This window comes from Odontesthes bonariensis, chromosome 18 (assembly GCF_027942865.1).
Source record: "Odontesthes bonariensis isolate fOdoBon6 chromosome 18, fOdoBon6.hap1, whole genome shotgun sequence".
Taxonomy (NCBI): Eukaryota; Metazoa; Chordata; class Actinopteri; order Atheriniformes; family Atherinopsidae; genus Odontesthes; species Odontesthes bonariensis.
Genome location: NC_134523.1, coordinates 5,947,736 through 5,967,175, shown reverse-complemented (window position 1 = coordinate 5,967,175; position 19,440 = coordinate 5,947,736). Strand labels below are relative to the sequence as shown.

The 19,440-nt window shown below is 44.1% G+C and overlaps 2 protein-coding genes across 5 annotated transcripts in view; both read right to left on the bottom strand.

Moving 5' to 3' along the window:
- The window catches only part of rpl14 (ribosomal protein L14), a 128,456-nt gene extending 119,016 nt beyond the window's left edge, over positions 1-9,440 (bottom strand). Inside the window, exon 1 of the mRNA XM_075449669.1 lies at positions 9,436-9,440. Within this exon, the coding sequence (XP_075305784.1) occupies positions 9,436-9,437 (2 nt within the window). The 5' untranslated portion in view covers positions 9,438-9,440. The remainder of the gene's footprint in view (positions 1-9,435) is intronic.
- The window catches only part of LOC142367635 (triple functional domain protein), a 70,659-nt gene that overhangs the window by 12,519 nt on the left and 38,700 nt on the right, over positions 1-19,440 (bottom strand). For 2 of the 4 annotated variants that reach the window (XM_075449657.1, XM_075449659.1), the window contains exons 12-41: positions 19,054-19,284; positions 18,241-18,363; positions 17,173-17,364; positions 15,792-15,961; positions 13,679-13,853; positions 12,578-12,773; positions 12,042-12,208; positions 11,800-11,919; positions 11,475-11,666; positions 11,239-11,388; positions 11,024-11,138; positions 10,395-10,510; positions 10,162-10,284; positions 9,860-10,054; positions 9,659-9,777; positions 9,068-9,134; positions 8,810-8,919; positions 8,544-8,613; positions 8,249-8,338; positions 8,064-8,156; positions 7,864-7,975; positions 7,505-7,695; positions 6,918-7,019; positions 6,002-6,031; positions 4,894-5,036; positions 4,626-4,728; positions 4,221-4,464; positions 4,028-4,135; positions 1,373-1,566; positions 1,122-1,292 (exon numbers count right to left, since the gene is read on the bottom strand). In XM_075449657.1, coding sequence (XP_075305772.1) covers positions 1,122-1,292; positions 1,373-1,566; positions 4,028-4,135; positions 4,221-4,464; positions 4,626-4,728; positions 4,894-5,036; positions 6,002-6,031; positions 6,918-7,019; positions 7,505-7,695; positions 7,864-7,975; positions 8,064-8,156; positions 8,249-8,338; positions 8,544-8,613; positions 8,810-8,919; positions 9,068-9,134; positions 9,659-9,777; positions 9,860-10,054; positions 10,162-10,284; positions 10,395-10,510; positions 11,024-11,138; positions 11,239-11,388; positions 11,475-11,666; positions 11,800-11,919; positions 12,042-12,208; positions 12,578-12,773; positions 13,679-13,853; positions 15,792-15,961; positions 17,173-17,364; positions 18,241-18,363; positions 19,054-19,284 — 4,212 coding nt within the window. The remainder of the gene's footprint in view (positions 1-1,121; positions 1,293-1,372; positions 1,567-4,027; positions 4,136-4,220; positions 4,465-4,625; positions 4,729-4,893; positions 5,037-6,001; positions 6,032-6,917; positions 7,020-7,504; positions 7,696-7,863; positions 7,976-8,063; positions 8,157-8,248; positions 8,339-8,543; positions 8,614-8,809; positions 8,920-9,067; positions 9,135-9,658; positions 9,778-9,859; positions 10,055-10,161; positions 10,285-10,394; positions 10,511-11,023; positions 11,139-11,238; positions 11,389-11,474; positions 11,667-11,799; positions 11,920-12,041; positions 12,209-12,577; positions 12,774-13,678; positions 13,854-15,791; positions 15,962-17,172; positions 17,365-18,240; positions 18,364-19,053; positions 19,285-19,440) is intronic. The other 2 variants (XM_075449658.1, XM_075449660.1) reach the window with 1 other exon arrangement.

Below are 19,440 nucleotides of genomic sequence, written 5' to 3'. Positions count from 1 at the left end.
AAATTCAGGAATGTAAGAGTTAATTAAAATACAAAAGTTAGGAGGAATGGCTTTTTATAAGAAGAAAACTAAGTCTATAAAAAGCTGTAAGCTTCTCTTTGTTTAAGTCTAAAAAAAAAAAAAAAAGAAAGAAACAGGCTTTAGAATGTAGCATTTAAAGTTGAAGAGGAAGGGAAAAAAGATTTGAAAAATTAGACCTGGGGAAGAAACAGACGGGAAAGAGAAGGGCTTTTTCAGATGGAGAGGTATGGAAACTGAGACAAAGCAAAGACAGGACATAAATCAAGGTAATGCTACAGAATGGCAAACAAAACAACCAGGAAACAAAACAAAAGAGAAACAGAAATTAGTGTCAGAGGAGTTTATGCTTTAGCTGCTGCGTGAAAGTCTTTCTTTACGAGACGGGAGAATATAATTCAACATGCCAAGCTAAGATGTTATGCTTAACTGAAACTAAAGAGCTACTCAAACTGCGTCGGTAAACGCCCTTTAAAAAGAAAGAGACAGCAAGACTGAGATGAGCAAAAGAGTAATCCAGAAACCAAAAACTGTCAGAAGGAAGAAAACGGTGAAAGAGTCGATTTATTTTCAAGTTGATCAAAGACTCAACTCATAAGGAAACAAACAAACAAAAAACCTCTTACCAACTTTAGTAACAGACCAAATATGGTTTTGATTTTGTTGATGGATTTCACATGAAGCTTTACAGCTTGACTTTTTATTTTGTGCACATTTTCCTGTATGTACCTTTCTGTTCAATTTTGTATCGGTCTGTTGACTTTTCTTAATGACGGAGCTATAGTAGCCACAAAACACTGCCTGTATTTGAAGATAAAGTTGATAATACTATCAAAAACAGGTAGGAAACTAGAGGAATGAGTATTAACAATCACTGCATTTAATACGCAATTAAATAACCACATTGTATAGGAAATAATACATCAAAAAGTATTAATAACCGATGACTTTACAGATAACTGTGACTTTCTTTGTAGAACCCAAAACTGGGATGCAGTTCATGTCTTGATCTGTAACATACTTTCTCCCACTCCTCCTGTTCGGCTTTACCGGACAACCTGCCTTTTCTCTGACGCTCTCTGTGATGTCCCAACTCTCCTCACCTTGTCGTCCTGTGAGTCCGGCTGCAACAGGCTGTGTTGCTGGATGGCCATAGGTGGAGGCAGAGGTACTGAGTCAGCACCCTCCTCGCCCTCCTCTTCTCCGCAGCTTTGCATGCCTGAAGAACTCGACTTGGATAACGTACCGCTCGACAGGCCCTCGTTACGAACCCTCTGCAACGAGCAAGCAAAGATTACTTCACAATCGCTGTAGAAAGCTTCTAGATGAAGAAAGTATCCCTGTAACCACCCACCTCCTCCAGAGTTTCATCCTGAGGAGTTGCAGCACTGTCATCTGAGTCTTTCTGGGAGCCCATCGTCATCTCCCCGCTCTTCCTCACCTCACGGCTCTTCTTGTGCTTGTGGGCAAGTTTCTTCACGTGGCCGTCTGCCTTGCCGCTGCTTAGCCGACGAACTGGACTGGTAAGCCACTTCCGTAGTGTGTTTCCTTAGAAATGAGATGGTCACAACCAACTCAGATTGAAACAGTATAGAAATGGATCCTTTTAACCCATTTAGGCCTAAGACGCCTGGAAAAGAATGCCTGTAAAACCTATGGCCGATTTCAGAGAGACCCCCTAAAGCCTGAAGTTTTTCTGGAAATTCAGCAATTGTGTCAACGCCTACTAAACGATTGATTTCTCAGCCTCTGTAGCAGATAGAAGCAAAATTCAAAAAGTATTTGAGAGTTTACACCTGTGGCTTTCTTTGGAAATTGAGTTTATTTACATACACCTTCACGAAAATAGAAAAAGTAAAAAGTAAAGTGCAGGAACAGCACTATTTTCAATAAAAAAAACAGTAATCAAATAAAAAGTAAAGTGCAGGAACAGTGCTATTTTCAATTAGAAAACAGTAATAAAATAAAATTAAATTAAATTTTATGTCTAAATTATTTATTTATCTATTTATTTTATCGCCAGTAATCTCTTCGTACTGGCAGCACAAGGAGCCCATACACATTCCAATAAACGTTTTCATCTCCGGCACAGTTACGTGGGACCACCTTGCCATCTTTGCTCGAGCTGGAGTCAGAAGTACCTGCTCACTGTATCTATTCGTCTCGGAAACGAGATGCGCCCAAAGCTCCTCACTAAAAATTTGATTAAATGCCTGCAACGGTGTGGCATCTGCAGGTAAATCCACTTTCACCCCTGGTGTGCGGTTGAAATCTCTCCTCGTCGTTATCGTCATCTTCAAACATATGTGCTAGCCATAAATCTCGATCAATTGGGTCAGCACGTTCAGCAGCATCATCAAAGCCAAGAAACTCCTCACAATCGCTCCCGTCTGAAATGTCTTCCCACTGAAAGTCCTCCATGCTTGTTCGATATAACTTAACTTCAAAACAATGACACGAGGAACATGACGACACTCTCACGTGTCTATTATAATGCATTTAATTGGCGCAGAGATCAATAATTGGTGCAAAACAACCTTATATATGAAAAAAGACGTGTACGCTTTCCCGGCCTTAAAGCGATACAATGTAACTTCTCAAAAAGCCCACTCTGGAGCTCCCCCTACAGGCTTGGAGGTAATGTACGGTTACACTGTCGTAAATACAACACCCTTTCACTTTCACTTTTCACGTTTGTTGACGAACCGGCGAGGAGTCAGAAGGTGCAAGCTATGTCGACCGAGAAGGTAAGAGTAATCAAATGTACCTGGGAGCGTGAGAGGGGTCTATTTGTTTTTGCGGTAGGTGTGCCAGAAAGCAAGTCGAAGTACTTCCGCTCAGCTCCCGGGCGTGTCCAGCAAAGTTACATAGCGCAGTTTTTCCAACTCAGACCCCCGAAGGGCATAGGAGACAGGCCAATCGTAATATTAAAACTCATTCTAGCCGCACAAATTTTTTCAAGCTGTTATTTTAAGGTAGAAATGTTACATAGTATTGCTTTAAAGGTAGAATAACGCAACAGCGCCCCCGGCTTTAAAGGTAGAACGCTTTCCCGGCCTCAATGGGTTAATACCACATGGTGTTAAAAGTAAAGCGTCCTGAATAGGCTTGTCCCGATCCGATATTTGGATCGGCCGCCGATATTTGCAAAAAAATGCGTATCGGCCGGCATGGAAAAATGCCGATCCAGACTCCCGATCCAGTTTTTTTTCAAGTCCGGTCCGTGTTTAGCGCACCGATTTAAATAATCCATTCCACTTTTTTCTGGTTTGTTCCCTAATATCCGGTCCGCATTTTCCAGCACACCTTCAACACGTAAAAATGTCAGCTGTGTGGGATTATTTTACCCTAAAAGACTAAACAGATGAAGAGGTGGAGTGCAAAGTGTGGAGGAGTTGGGGAGTAGAAGTCATTTTTGTTTTTAAATAGTTCACAATACTATTTGCACTGATTTTTTTAAAAGCCTTGGTTTACACTTGTTCAAGAGCAGAGTACTGATGCTGAGTTAATAGACTATTTTCTACTCAGGTTGTTTGTGTGATTTGCTTTTTTAATACAGTTGACAGTATTATTTGCACTTTTTACTGTTAACTGATGCCATTTCTGTTTGTTATTTATAATTTTGTCAATTTTGTGTTTATCCCTGAATAAACAGGAAAACCCTTTTCAACATGAGTCTGAAAACTAAGTTAGTAGGCTAAATAATTTTAAACTTTACACATGCTTGGATAGGCCGGTATCGGTCGGTATCGGTATCGGATCGGAAGTGCAAATACAATATCGGTATCGGATAGGAAGTGCAAAAACCTGGATCGGGACATCCCTAGTCCTGAATACAACATTTTGCCTACAGAACAGGGTTTCACCACTATATGATTTCTCATTGTGAAACAAAGGATGTACTTGTACACCAATCTGATCCAAGTCCTAATTTTAGAATTGAGGTGGTTGGGAGAACTATTTAACAGGATTTAGATACAAACCAACACAACGGCACAGATGACCCTACCTGGTCGTTTGGGTCCTGGTGAGGTGTGGGAGCCGATTCCATGACCCGGCTGGAGCGTAGCAGATGACCCTGGCATGATGGAGTCATTGCTGCACACTGATAGAGTGTCTTTGAAAGACAAAACCATGCTTTAGAAATACAGAACACATACTCCACACTCCGTTAGAGGCACAGTTCCCACCACATTTAATACCTTTGTGGTTGAAGATGCCCTCCATCTCCATGGACGACCTGGAATGGGCGATGCAGAGAATGGAGCAAGGAACCAGGCCCTCCTGGGCGGGAGAGCGGTCTGTGGTGCGGACCAGGCACCAGTCTGGTTTGTCATGACAGCGTTCCAGAACCTCCACTGTCTGACCGCGACGCACCGTCAGCTCATTGTTGTTGCAGGCCATGTAGTCGTGTATCACCACAGTCAGCTCACAGCCTCCGGATAGCTGAGGACAAGAAACTCATAAAGACCTGGCCTCCACGGGACACTGATGTTCAATATTCCCCTGAATTTACAGAAGCTGAGCGCATTCTTTCATTTTAACTGCTCGAAACCTGCAGGTAGGGCATCATTTCCAGTCATGAAAGTGTGCGTGTGTGTTCTCACCTTATCGCTGTCCAGTGTGTTTTGAGAGGTGCGAGATGCCAGAGAGATGGTGTCCGGTTGGCTGCTGCCTTCACCCTGGCTGTCCAAGTCCTCTCCCACATTACTAACAGAAGCACACACGATCAAGAAAAACTCAAAGTGTCAGTTGTTCTTATAATCCTGAGACAATTAAGATATAAAACAAACAAACTCTAGAGATCTAGATATTTGTGGAAACATGTTTTAGTTGTTCCCTTAATGACTTTGCAGCAGGAGTTGACATGTTTACCTGCGTCCCTTGTGATGTCTGGCTGTGGTTGGTTTGGGGATGTGAATTGGCTCTTTCAGTGCTCCTCTCAGGTGAATAGTGCGCTCCTGGATCACCTCCCTGATGTGCTTGATCCAGTCTTGCTTGTTCTCTATATTAGAAGCCTGTGAAAGGGCAGTAATGGAAAACGTTCAATGAGACGAGACTTGGAGTTGTCCAAAAAGAATAAAGAAGAAAGAAGAATCTAACATCTTTTGAAAATCTTATTTCACACAAGTCTGAAATGACCTCTCCCCACTTAACAACTTAATTTTTCACATCAATGTCTCTCTCCAGAAGCGGTTGTTTGTCAGATGTACTACAGCCACCTGCCCTATCACATTTCTTTAGCAACACCCACTATTAACTTTCTACTGCTGTACAAATATCTGCAAGCTGCTTCAAGGGATGATGGTGATCCAATGCAGTATTCAACGTCTGGTTTTGAGTCAAATTTTGGCCATCGGTCAGATTTTATGAGCCTCAGCTTCCATCTTGAAATGGATTCTTTACACGCTGCCCTGTAACGGCACATTTTAATGAAACTTGTATGGTTGAAAAAAAATAAAAATAAAATGGCAACATGCCAAGTTGGCCTTTATGATTAAATGTGGCCCTCTGCAAATTGTTCGGATCTCCATGCTCTTGTGCTGAAGTTCAGTAAGGCTGCGTTGGACTTTTTAGAGTTATATAACGACCGTTCCAAAACAAACTCAGCCAAGAGTGGAAGTGAAACCTAACTTGGAACTGTTTAAGCAGCTCACCGATTACTCCATCTCTGGGTTAGCTCGCGTTTTATTCCTCTCTTAGCAGAAGAATGTGGTTGATTCAATGGAGGAAAATCTGAATTCTGCAGTTCTGGACTACATAGCAGTGACTCGTATACACTAATATGCAAACATGTAGATTGACTACCAAAACAACAGGGACAGTGAGTTTGTGCTTTGGCAGGAACAGCATTGTCACAAAGAGTGTTTCAAGTTGTCCCCACCCGTGCTACATTTACCCATCTAAAGGGAGTGAGGATAAGAAGTGCTTCAGACTTGTGTGAAATGGTTTAGGGCTGTGTTGTGGAATAGTTTGTACTCACCGTCGCTCCATGTTTGGATCCCTGACTTAGCTTTGAATTCAAAATATAAAATAGAGAATTTCACTGGTTTGGCTTTAGAGGATATATGGGACATTTTTTTAATGCTGACAAAATGGTTTGAAATGACAAAAACGAACAACACTTAGAATTTGTCTTGACAGTGTAACGATGGCCAATTAAATACGTATCAGATTGTAATGAATGGTAACTGTGTGTGTATGTGTGGAGTTAGTAATGAGACAATTTACAATATACACATTGCATGACTCCTTTTCACTGGTTAGTTTAGTAGTCAACATGTATCAAAGAGTTGTAACACTCAGTATCGAACGTGTTAGGATTTTGGCTTCATGCTGTTCCAACGGCTGACAAACTTAAATCCATCTGCGAGTTCAACAGCAGAACACACAGAAGAAGTCTGGAAATGGGCGTTTTCTCTCTGGTACATGAAGATGGAAACTCATCACTTTGATGAAGTGGCACAGAGCCAAGATGTGGATCGTGGGCGTTCAGGAGCTGATAAAGTGTCACCAGCGTTGGTGGAAGCATATCAGCCCACACAGAGAATTAGAGATACAAACATCCACAGAAAACACAGCCCCAGATACACAGATGTGCCCGTGTTTGTTAACACATGGAACAAAGCAGGATCAGACCAGAGGACACAGGCTGGCAGAGAGACACGGGCAGAGGGCAGAGAGAGGGATGAAAAAAAAAAAATCCGAGAGACAGAGTGCCTACAGAAAGCTTTGCAGCTCATGCAGTCAAACAAGATGCCAGAGAGTACAGAGTGTTAGAGGAAATATAGGAGAGGTTTGAAAATGAGAAGAAGAGACAAGCAGGTCAGATCATATAGATGATTCAGATACATTAGTTGACCACTGGCCTTTATCAGTTTTTTGTTTGTTTCTTTTACCTTGAGCACAATCTTGTTGTCCGAGGTTGGGGTGCGTCCGACCCATAGAGCAAACTTACAAGGATCTCCTTCGACATGCTCCGTCACCCCCAACTCTGACGTCTGGGAGGAAAGAATACAATAATTTCCTTCATCAGAGTAACTTGCAGTGGAATAGTAGTACAGCCCACAGAAAGGATGAAATAACCTCAAGGAACAATAGAAGGAGGACATTTCATTCCAAGAAGCTGCTACTTAGATCATTTCGCTGTACAGAAACCTACAGGGAAGGAAAAAACTAGTGTATTACAACTGAGTCAGGTTGATATAACGGTATTCCTAATTAGTAATACTTGTGCTTCTGTGTTGTAAAGGATGAATTTCATTTTTCTGCCCTTTGGACCAACTGAAGAACCTTTATTTGTTGTAGCAAGATCCTGCTAGAGAACGCTCTGAAGTATTCAATTTAAAAGTTTCTTGTAAGCCCACATGAGCTGTTCACTCAAACAATCTAACCAGTCACACATTTCTTCAGGTAATAGTGCACATAAAATTAAAAAACGTTTAATGGAAATGTCAACGTGTGGATTTCACCACTGTCTACTTACAAAGAGTTTGCTCTTGTAGATGTATTTGCTTCTGCCATTTGAGTCCTTGACCTCCTTGCTGAAGACGAGAGACATTTCAAAGAGGAAGAGGTGGCGCTCTCGACCCTTACGGATCAGAGTCTTTGGATCCCAAACCTGGAATGAATCTTGGAGAATGAGCTCGCCCTGCGAGTCGATGTTTTCATCAAATCCTGGAGGAAGAAGGGGATAATACAGTGGGAGTTAAGATTAGGAATGACACTGTCTGATTATGTATTTATATAACGAGTTGTCATTAGACAAAAAGTAAGCTTTTAAAAAATTTAAAAAATCTAGATACATGTGTGTGACAGCTAAATAACAAGTAATGTGATGTCCACCTTCCAGCATAGAGAGATGCATGGCATCATTGGCTTTCTTGGGAACACTGAGCATCACTTCCAGGCCGTCCTTGATCTCTCCTTTACCTTCTTCACAGCACGTCAGCAGCTCCTAAACACACACACACAGAAACCATGACAACAGGAACAGTGGAGACGGCTGCTGCAGCACAGAGATCTGCTGTGGAGTGGTGGGTTACCTTCAGCAGGAGCTGATACTTGGTGATTCTCTGTACTGGCTTGATTAGATAGGAAGAAATGGAGTTGACCAGCTGGTGCCGTTGTTGGATTTCCTGTCATCACACACACACACACACACAGATGTGACTGGATGCAACAGACAAAAAGCAGCTGTATCACTGTAAAAACAGATGGAGTTACTCACATCAAAATAGTTCCCAGCATGCTCTAATATGAGCTGGGTGGAGTCAGGTTTGTTCTTACAGTAGTTCACATACATCTGGAACTTATCAGCCTTAAAAGGAGAGAGAAACATGTGATTGTGACAAATGTCAAATCTACTGCTGCAAAGCTTAATATGTAAAAAGAAAAGTCTCTAATTCTGGAAACATGATGAATTTTAATCTACAAATCTAATTGGTCACAGAAAAAGTACAAGATATTTTTTTTCCTGATGTCTGACTTCACACTACAAATGCCCGTGGAAAAATGACACATACCCACGTGACAAAGCAATGCCCAACATCCTCTGGTAGCTGCTCATATTTCTCCAGTTCTTTGAGAAAGATGCTGACAAAACAAGGAAGGAAAGATTCAAATGTAAGGGGGAAAAAAAGCTTTGTTAAACACTAAGTGCTGCAGATTAAGTAGCATCTAAACATATAATTTTAAAGTTTGGTTGATTAGTATTCATTGTCAAATTACATATGATTATTTTTATTTATTTCTGAGTTGTGCCTGTTACACCATATGGTGCCTTTCGTACTTTTGGTGGAACTCGAGGAGGTCCTGCATGTTTCCAAAGATGATGCGCTCCTTGTTGATGATTCCTGGAGGAATCTCCTCAACTCCACTGGTCATCTCCCAAAGGTAGGTCTGCGTGAAGAAAAGAAGACGAGCTCAATTATGCAAAAACACCTCAAATCATAAATCCGATTCTCGTTGTGTTCTAAAGGATGTGTGAGAGCCACTGCCAAACTGCAGCATGACAGTGCTGAACAGCGGCGGGTCGAGTTGAGCTTACTTCCAAGCACTCCTGCAGGTCTCGCACGTAGGTTTTTTCTGTCTGAATCAGCTCTGCCATGATGAACCTGCATGAACAGACACACAAAGCTGCAGTTGGCATGCTCTCCTTCTTCACACAATGATTAACCTGCATGCCAATCGCTCCCTTTCAGCCTGTCAGCTTCATCCATTTACACTAATGAATAATGAAAGCGTTGCGGGCCATAAAACTCGGTCATAAACCAGCCATGAGTGACTGAAATCATGCTCGTGATTTGTGGTGCTCATATAAAATGACAAAGTCTCCTCTTCCTGCACACTACATGTAGCCATTTGTTAGAGCTGGACTGTTGCGTCTGCAGTTCTTGTGCTGGCACAGCAGAGAGGATGATGGCAGAAGAGGGAAGTTTTAAATCATGCTAATCCATTATGTACGATTAAACTGAACTGTCTTCTTCACAGAGTTCAGTGTTGGCAAGGACAATGAAGGAGCCCTTTGTGGTTAACCATCTTACAAAAGCTTCTCTGTTGTGCATTTTGGGAACCAATACAACCATTTTTCACTTGTGCTTTAGAGTGCTGATACTTTTTGACAGAAAGAGTTACATACTCTTTCCTGCGTGCCGACTTGCGTTTCTCCTCATTCAGCTCGTGTGCAGCAGCATCTCTGAGCTTGACCTCTGACCCTGGAGCAGTAGCTGGAATGATGTCCAACTGGAGGTCCTTACTCTGACAGAGAAAGTGGGGGTTAGAGGAGGCAGTCCAAGACGGTGTTGGTGCGAATTAGACGATTCGTCTGTAGACCACTTACTGCCTTGTTGGAGTCTGAGGAGATGCCTAGGGCTTTCTCCAGGCTGGAGCGGTATTTGTCCATGCGCAGGGAGAAGTCTCTGTAGCGTTTGTCCACAGCTGTCACCCATTTTTTGATCTCACCAGCGTGACTGTGACCTTTCTCACAGAAGCCATCAGCCAGCTGGATAAGCAGCTTCACACGCTCCTTGGTTTGCTGCAGCAGAGGAACAGACTGAGTCTCGTAGTCCTACACATGCATGCGCACATGAAACGTGTGTGTGTGCGTGTGTGTGTGCGTGCGTGTGCGTGTGCAAGGCAAACCTTGGCTGTGATGTGGAAGTCCTCGTGCTCCTTCAGAAGTTCCTGTGTGTGATGGATACTCGAGCCGGTGGACATGTGTGTAGACAGGTAAAACTCCCCAGTGTCATGAATCCACTCCAGAGCCTTAATAATACACACGTCGTCATATATTATTTCAGTTCCGTGCGTGTGTCTTTTAAACAAGTGGGATCTTTCTTGCCCTAAATGAAGCTGTTTAGTTGCGTTTCATGTACCTGTTTGGCGCTGCGTTCAAACACCACATACTGCTGACACTGGTCCAGCCGCCGTTTTCTCATAGTCCAGAAGTGGAGAACCCGGTTCTCTCTCTGCAGTAGCTCATTGAGGATGTCTACACACAAAAGAAACACTCAAAATTCAGACATAAAGCTCCAAAATCAACTTGAAAGTCAATTTTTAGTACGAGACCCTTAATTCTTCAGCACAGCCTGAACCCTCTCAGACCAGCTTTCTGTCATTTCTTTAAGTAGTATTCAGGAATAGTTCTCCAGGCTTCTTGAAGGACTTCCCAAAGTTTCAATTTTTTTATGAATACACTGCACCCCATGCTCAGATATGCCAAGTTTTAGGTTAAACTTGTTTGTCAGTGTTGAGTGGCTAAGACAAAAAGAACACATTCCTCTGAAAATGGTCATGTAAAAGGTCTGCACTTAAAACGACTGAAAAAGCAGCCAAAGTCTGAGCTCCAGAAAGCCTGGAGAACTACTGCTTAAGACCACTTTAAAAAGATTTCAAGAAAGCAGTTCACTTTGTGATTCACCCTACCCTGCCTCCAAAGGGGGGCCCAACTTTAAGTTCAACACCACTGACCAACAAAACGTTGGGCGTATTTCCTGATACTCACTTTTAACCTGCTGTTCTGGTGCCTTGACATGGCTCAGCATCCCAGGCATGTTGACGCTGTTTCTGTGCATGTACTTGAGGAAAACATCCGCGTTTCTTCTGGCCAGAGTGCATGCCTGATTGGAACATTAACACACCCTCAGATCAGATGTCTGACTTGCAGCTTTGCTCTGATTGGACTCTGACCTCGTGTGTGATGTGACCTTTCTCACATACCTTGAGGAAAGCCTCCTTCTGCTCCAGGTGCTTACTGATCATGGGGCTGACGTGGTCCGTTTCACAGTTGGGTCCCAGTTTGTCAGCTCCTCCGCACCAGTCCTCTTCTCTCTTATACTCTTGCTCAAGGCTCTCAAGCACACTGCATACCTGCACGCAGAAACCAAGTCACTAAGTTGCACAGTTTGTGTTTTTTTAATGGAATATTTGGGACACAACTGGATTGGATGTTCTACCTGTTCAGACGTCTTGTAGAAGGCCACAGAAGCATTGACTAACTTGAGTCGGTCCTCCATCTTCAGCATGAGCTGCTGCCAGTGGGAAGCCACTCTCTCTGCACAGTCTCTGATCAGGTCCATGTCATAGTGGTTGGCCTGGAGCAGAGCCTCCGCCTTCTGCTGAACCTGCAGAGCACTCTGGTGCGTCTTCTGCAGCGGGGAAAGAGGCAGAGAGGGGAAAAAAATTCAATGACCATACTAGTGAGCCATTACAGTAAAATCCAACTTTAGACTTTGAGCAGGAGAGCGAATCGGATGAAGTTAGAATCAAACACTGCATCACCTCAATGGCATGCTGAAACTGTTCGTGTTCTCTCTGGAGTTGCTCAGCTTCCTGCAGGGAGCTGGCTGTGATCAGACCAGCGTTCAGCATCGATTCACCGTTCCGAATCCAACCCAAAACCTTCAAAAAGAAAGGAAAGCTGTCATCAGATGGCGCTGAAATCAAGACTTTATTCTAATCTCTTTTTGACCTTTCGCGTGCAGGTGGAAGGTACAGCCTGCAGATGGCGCTGTGCGTCCTACCTGCTTGACCTCAGCCTGCAGATGTCTCAGCTGGACGCACTGCTCCAGTCGCCTGCGGTGCTGCTCAGCCGCTAAGTCCAGCTCTCGCTGCTTTTCATGGAGGAACTCCAGCAAGTCCTGCACCCGTGTTGCCATGTCAACATCCCGATCACACAGCAGCTCCACTCCTGGAGAGAGGACACAAAGTTGTATTACTTCTGGGTAGACACAGACTCCACAGAGTGCTATTTGTCACCTTTGGACTCATTTTGAAAAGCATATTCATCTCCACGTTAATAACTGCTCTGTGTTCAACACACGCTGCAGAGGTAACCGTTCCCTGTGTGGTTTCACAGAGCACCTATTAGCATGCGAGTTCACAGGTGAGTTATTATGGATAGTGAGTAGGTGCCTCTCATCACAAACTCTGACCTGCGACACCTACACAGAAAAACTTGTGTACCGAACACAGAACACAGAAGTGTGAGCAGTGGCAGTGAACATGAGCCGTGTGCTTTAGCCCCACAGCTGGATGATGAACAGAGGAGTGGGCTCACCAGAGGCCTGGACTTCGTTAACATACTGCAGCAGCTCCTGTCCCTGGTGGATGACATCGAAGGTCAGGTTGTTCATGGTCAGGGCTTTGTCGGCGTGGTGCTGCAGCCTCTGCTCGGCCAGCGTAAGGTCCTCTGTGTCAAAATCGTTCATCTGACCCGTCAGCTCCTCGTTCCAGGACTCCAGGTCAGAGATGATCTGAGGACAGGCAAGTTTAGAAAAATAAGGTTTCTAGTGTCACAGAAAGGTTTTAAAGCGCTAATGAAGATAGAAGCTTATGACATGAACCAAAATTCATTTCCCGGTATTAACTGGCTGAAAGGCAATATACATTATGTATCAGTATGAAGTTAAATAAGTCCAGCTCAGCGTGTGTTCCGGCCTGTTTTCTCACCTCCTTTGAAAAAAATATTTTTCAGTATAAATGAAAAAGTCCGTATAGCGCCCAGCCGTAGCAGTTGGCACGTTACAGGATGCACATTGTTGCATTTGTTAACATACTGAGAATGTCCCTTCAGCACTGAAAGATAGATACCTCTCAATTCCATGTAAATGCAAATTTTGACCATAGAAAAGATAAAAGAAGGACACAGTCACCCAGCATAAAAAGGGGGGCCAGAGAGGAGGGGTCTTAAGGCTCGCCAATCACAACCCCACCTAGTTCCTAAGGTAGCTTTCAAAGATGTACGTTTGGGGCCCCACTAGGTTCATTCACTAAATACTCATGTCAGATACCATTCAGCAGTTAGCAGCAAGCTGTTCACTAGAATTCTGTTTCATCCTCCATCATACTGGACTAACAAACCTCAGATGATTCCCACATCTCCATGGGAAATTTTAGCACTAAACAGAATGTGTGCAAACACACCCTAAATATTCGTGTGTTCTTCTTAAATATTTTGCCCAAACTGGGAGACATAAGTAGAAATATTCCACATTAAGTGAATCACAGATCCATCCTGCCAACCAAGTCAATTAGCTGATAACATAGAACGTCTTCCTCTCCTTCATACATTGGACAACAACCTCCAAATGCAACCCCAGAAGCTTGAAGACAGCAGCCAACAAATCAGCAGGGTCCGTAGCTTCGACTATACGCTTACATCAATGGCGTCTCTTTCGAAGATGCGGAGCTGCAGGAAGAGCTCCAGTTTGATCTTCCTCTCCTGGAAGAGCTCCTCCATCTGTGCCTGGGCCTCATCCAGCTGCTGGAGGACGCTCTCGATGTGGTTGATGGAGCTGTTGTGGGGCGTCTTGTTGCTGGAGATGGCAGAATCCCTGAAACAGAAACGCACAATTAAGCTATAAGCCGTGGGATGCTGTGCTGTGCACTTTTTACAAAAAAACAAAAAAGCACAGCTACTAAGATAGTGTTGGGCTCTGTGCCAGCCAGCTTTAGCTGCTCTAAAAGCTGCGGTAGTGTATCCTGCAGCAGCGAGCCGGTGGTTCAAAACAGAAGAGATCCGCTCAGGAGGCAAACACATTTCGATTGGCTGGATTCCCCCCCCCATTTAAAAAAAAAAGATTAAGACAACTTATTCATTTTTACTCCTTCACATTTAAGGTTTTCTTTTGAGTCAATAGTCCCACATTGCTAAACGTGTGCTTAGCTGTCTTAGATGCATTAAATGAATTAACAAAAATCAATCATACTCCACCCTGATGTAGGAGAAGACTTGTGAAAAGCAGTCGAAGCTCCTTCCGTCGGAAATGAATTAAAGCCCACATAATTCTAACTCTGGTACACATAACATGAGCAAGGGCACTTCAAGAGTAAAAAAAAAAGAGAAGCAGGCTGCACAGAATCTGATTCACCGCTGTGAGCGCCGCACACATGCATGATGCGTCCACACTCAGACATCAGCGAGTTCGCACAAGGCTAACAATGAGTAAGTGCCGACAGCGCAGGTGAGGTGGGTGGGCTCCTGATTGGTTTCAGGTTCACTAATCAGTGTGACGGATGCACCCCCTCACACTCGAGCGCAGGCCGATGGGTGCACGTGTGCCCCCATACATTACAGTCCTGCAGACTTAAGCAGGGGGAGAGCGGAGCTCCAGTTGGCTCCCAGAGTGACTGCCGAACAATTAGACACGTGTTCGTGAAGGCAGCCTTACGTGAGAATTCCCTCTGGGGCCAGGACACCAGGGATGGAGCGATGGAGACAAAGAAAAAAGAAAAAAAGAAAAAAGGGGGCTGTGCGAAGGGGGAGCAAAAAGAGGGGCTGGAACATCCTCTGCATAAAAATAAAGCCGGTCAACTGCATCCACCTCTCTTCTTTTAAGGTTTTTCTGCACCTCACTGATGTCTTCAGAATGACATGCCCGTTTCTTTCATTGCATATATTTAGCTCCCTTCATTCTTTACACATCGATTCAAATTCCAAATGCATGCCTGTCTAAATTACCCTGCCTGAGCTCCTCTAAAAGACCAGAAAAAGGCGATTATGTAACCAGACATATGATGCGTTTGGTTTTCTCAACCACATTTTACTGATCTTATCAATTCTGTGTAGCAGATCACCATCGTCACTTACAGGAAGCCAGAATTGTTATTACACAGTGGTATGCTGTAGCAACACAACTTCAGAGCGACTACATGAAGTGTTTGTGTCTTTTTCCTGAAACTCAGTGTCAGAAGTCTGTTGAAGAATAAAGACCTTTACTGAAGATTAAAGCGTAGGCATCCACGGCTGAAATAAACACATCTACGGTTATAACAGCAAAACAAATAAACCAAGCAGGAAAGAGGAGGAATCCCTCTCAGGCTCATTAAACATCTTAAACCTGACAGGTGTCTTTGGTGTTGGGCCGCCATGTCTCACCTTAACAATCATCTGGAACAATGCTGCTGCAGTGAAACATCTTTCTTTACAAAAGAAAAGTTCCAGTATTTGTAGCTTAGATGATTTGTTGTGGATAGTGCTGCCTAGAACATGATTCTAGGGAATTCACTTGGTAGAGATCCGGTGAAAACCATGCTTCACAATCATTAAACTATTCAACGCCTCCCTTGTGTCCTGTGGACGGGGATGCTGCCATCCTGGAAGAGCAGTTTCATCATAAAACGAATCCTCACATCTTTGTACCCCCCCGCAAATGGATGCAAACCACATGAAGACATCTACAGAGCTCTTTGTGTAATCACTCTTCAATCACTGAACAGTTGAAGGGGACATGTGAGCAAGTCTTTTCTGTTCTGAGAACATAAATGTGCACCTGAGCTGCTGGATGAGGTCCTCTCCCTCCTTGATGACGTTGACAGTGACCTGCAGCGTGGTCTGCTGCTGTTGGCCGAAGCGCTTGATGAGATCCTGGACGGCTTCCACAGACTCGGCGTAAACATCGTCCAGCAGCTCCTTCTGGAGCTCCTCCAGCCACGTCCACAACTGGAGGGGGAGCAGTGGGAGAGAGGTGTCAGGGCTTTCCGCCAACTTATTTAGACGAGTTACGACATGCAGCGTGCTGACGTTCCGATGGCAGTTTTCTGATATCAGTCTCTCTTTAGATCTTTAGGCTTATTTGAAATCCACTCTGTTCATAATAAAAACACAGTGTACATGTTTGTTGGTCTGAAGCTAGAATACCCACAAATGCACAGCGGCAAATCGTTAGCATGCAAACAGAATAAATATCAATGATATCATCGCTTCTATTCAAAGCAATCTTCTGATTATTGACCTTTATCCAAGTAAGACCATAGTAATGTTTCCATGAGTTACAGACAGGATATTCCACACATATTCCCGTGAAGACGTCACAGGACATATTCTGATTAATGGTTCACACCCCTATGCAATTGCAATATTTGCGTGAATTCAAAGCTCTCATCACACCGGCCCTTTTTCACACCTGCACAAACACAACTTCAGAAACATCAGCGCTGAGCGGGACGAGTGAGTGTACGTGCTGTTGTGGACATGCTGGGATGCATGTGCTGTTGATAACAACAACGGGCACATCTCCACAGATCTCCTGTAGACAGACAGCGCTGCTCCCTCCCTCACATTTCCAGATGTGAGAAGGCTTCCCCACAGTTTGCCCAAAATAAGGGTGTTGCCATCTCACAAGCAACCCAATCTATTAACACAAGCCCAGGAAAATGAACTTAGTCTTCTTAGAACAAGCACAAATCAATGTGAGCTGTGTAAGCTCCAATAGATTATTCTGGGGTGTTTGACATACACCAAATAGCTCGATTCCACTGTTGCTTACTCTCAACATGACCTTACTTATTTTAAGGTAAACGCAAACTGCTGTTTACATGACGGGGTCTCATTCAGAGTGAGGACATAACAAAGCCTCTGTGTTTGCAGATATAAAAGCCGATCATCTTCCAGAGGACGCTCCTGTGACAGCCGCCGCCACAGGCTTACTTTAATACATACCCTAACCCAAGTGTGGCTCGTAGTAAGCCTAACAGCACGGAGCGGTTGGAGCATCTTTCACTAACTAATTGGATTAAATATAACATCTACACAATAGTCCATTTCATCTGGTAATTATTTCCCTGATGTTTCGAGCGCTCTGTGAAAGCTCTCAAACACAGAAGCACACAGCCCACCATCCACTTCAGCATTACGTCATCCTCTCCGCCCACCTCTTTGACGTGCGTGTGGAAGGCGACAGACATGTCCAGCAGGACTTTGCGCTGCTCCACGCGGCGAACAAAGTCTTGGATTCTGTCTTCAAGCTGGTGGGCGGCCTGGTAGATCTCCTCTGGGTCGCACTCTCCCGTCTGGGCCAGCTGCTCGGCCGCCTCCAGCAGCTTGTCCGCATTGGTGTAGGTATTCTACACAGAGGCCAGAGACGCAGAGCACGATGGATTAGATCAAGAGGGCAATGTAAAGCGAGCAACATGTATCACAAAGAAGAGCAGAGAAAGGGAAACTGTAGAGACGGCGGCAGATGAAGAACAGGATATGCAGAGCACACAGTGAGCTGATGGAGTCAGCGATAGCGGAGCAGCAGAGAGAGACGGGTGGTGAAAGCAAATAGGCACAAAGATGGCTGAGGTGACATGAAGGTGAACAGAAAGATGTAGAAATAAACAGAATGTGATGAAGAAGTAGTATCAAGTAGATTAGATTTGTTCACAAAGTCTCAAACTTTAGAGGAGACTGAGGAGGGTAAATAACTTTTACTGAACAGCAGCATCAGCTGGTTCTTACATAAATACTTCGAAGAAATGATTTATCTTCCCAAAAAGGATTATTTAGCGCTTTTTTATGGGAGAGTGTTTTCATAAAATCGTCATTTTATTAGGTAGAATGTTTCATTCAGTGGTTTAATGTCATGGAACACAACTGCTCTGCCTTTACTGTCACAAAATGTTCATAATAAGAAGAATAAAACTTCCAACTGCGACTTCAATAACATATAAAGCAGAATTTTCTAATTGCTTTTAGTTCAAGATCGACTGAATGTTTAATGGTCCATCGGTTGTACTGAATTACATTACATTTCGTACCCATCAGTGTCACATAGAGAGGAAAACTCAAAGGCATTATTTAACAATATATCACCTAACAATACAGGCAAAACACAGTTACTTTGCAGATTTTTACAGTTTTTCTCTAGCAGTTGTGAATATCTATCAAATCCAAATTTCACTTTCAGCACAGCCGTATGAACCTTCCCTCTCAGAGAGCGACGGGAGCCGAGATACCTGGGCCACTTCCTCAAAGTCCTCGTGGCGCTTCTGGAGAGCTCGCGCTCGGTGGAGGGACTTTCCTACGCCCGTGTGTTTACTGAGGAAGGCCTCGCCGTGGTTTTCGATCCAGTCCAAGACCTGCGAAGAAAGACCACATTCCCTTAAAGGCGAGACGGGCACTGGGAAATGGGGAAACCACAAGGGGGAGCTCGGAGCCTCGAGTGTTGGTGATAATTAAAAGTGTGTGTGAGAGCAAAGGGACAGAGACGATGTTTAGCCTTGCAGGAGGCACTGCACTGGGCCTGTCCTCACACACTCCCTTCCCTGCACTTTGTCCTTCGTGGCATGAATGGATGCACACCATCTGCATGGACATATGACCCAGTTCCGTTACCACAGCAACAGTTGCCATGTCAACACAGTCAAGAATGCCCATGATATTTGGACAGCAACTGTACTATTATAGCGCACCATTTGATTACGACGTGCTCCTTGAACCCGTTTTCGACGCTTTAATCTGCAGAGAACATTTACAATTTCGAGCAATTAGCCGATGCAACGCGTGGCGAGGGAACACGGCAAGTTCCAGCAACGCGCTCAAGGACATCTCTGCGGGAGTCATGACTGTGGCTGCAAACAAAGCCTTTATTAAGCTGCTACACAGCGTGCAAACCTGTCATTTTCATATTACCACCCAGCCCCTTGTGTTATAGTGAAAAAACCTGACAATGATGTAGAAAGCTGGCGTTCCAGCGTGCGAGTGTGTGTGGGGGAAAAAATAAATAAATAAAAATAAAAAAGATACATGCTGTAAACGTTTGTGTTTACCTGTTGGACGTCCTGTTGAAACACACAGAGCTGCAGACGCTGGTGCAGCCGGACTTTACGGTGCTGCCAGATGTTTTCCAGCTGTCTCTGGTGGTGCAGCACCTCGTGGATGATATCCAGGACATGGTGCACGGCTTTGGAGTAGTTTGCCGATGCTGTGAGTGAATCTGCGCTGCCCGGGGTCAAAGGTCGCTGCAGCTTGTCCAAGAGGGCTTTTCCATCTTGGCTCACCTGAAGGATTTCACAGACATTTTCATTTCCTTCCATCTTAACTGAGAACTACTCAGTACTACAAACATATGCTCGCTGTGTTCGGACACTTCTGACATGTGTATGCAAATTAAACCACCACAATTTTTGGAAAAAATTTGGATGTGAATTCTAAAA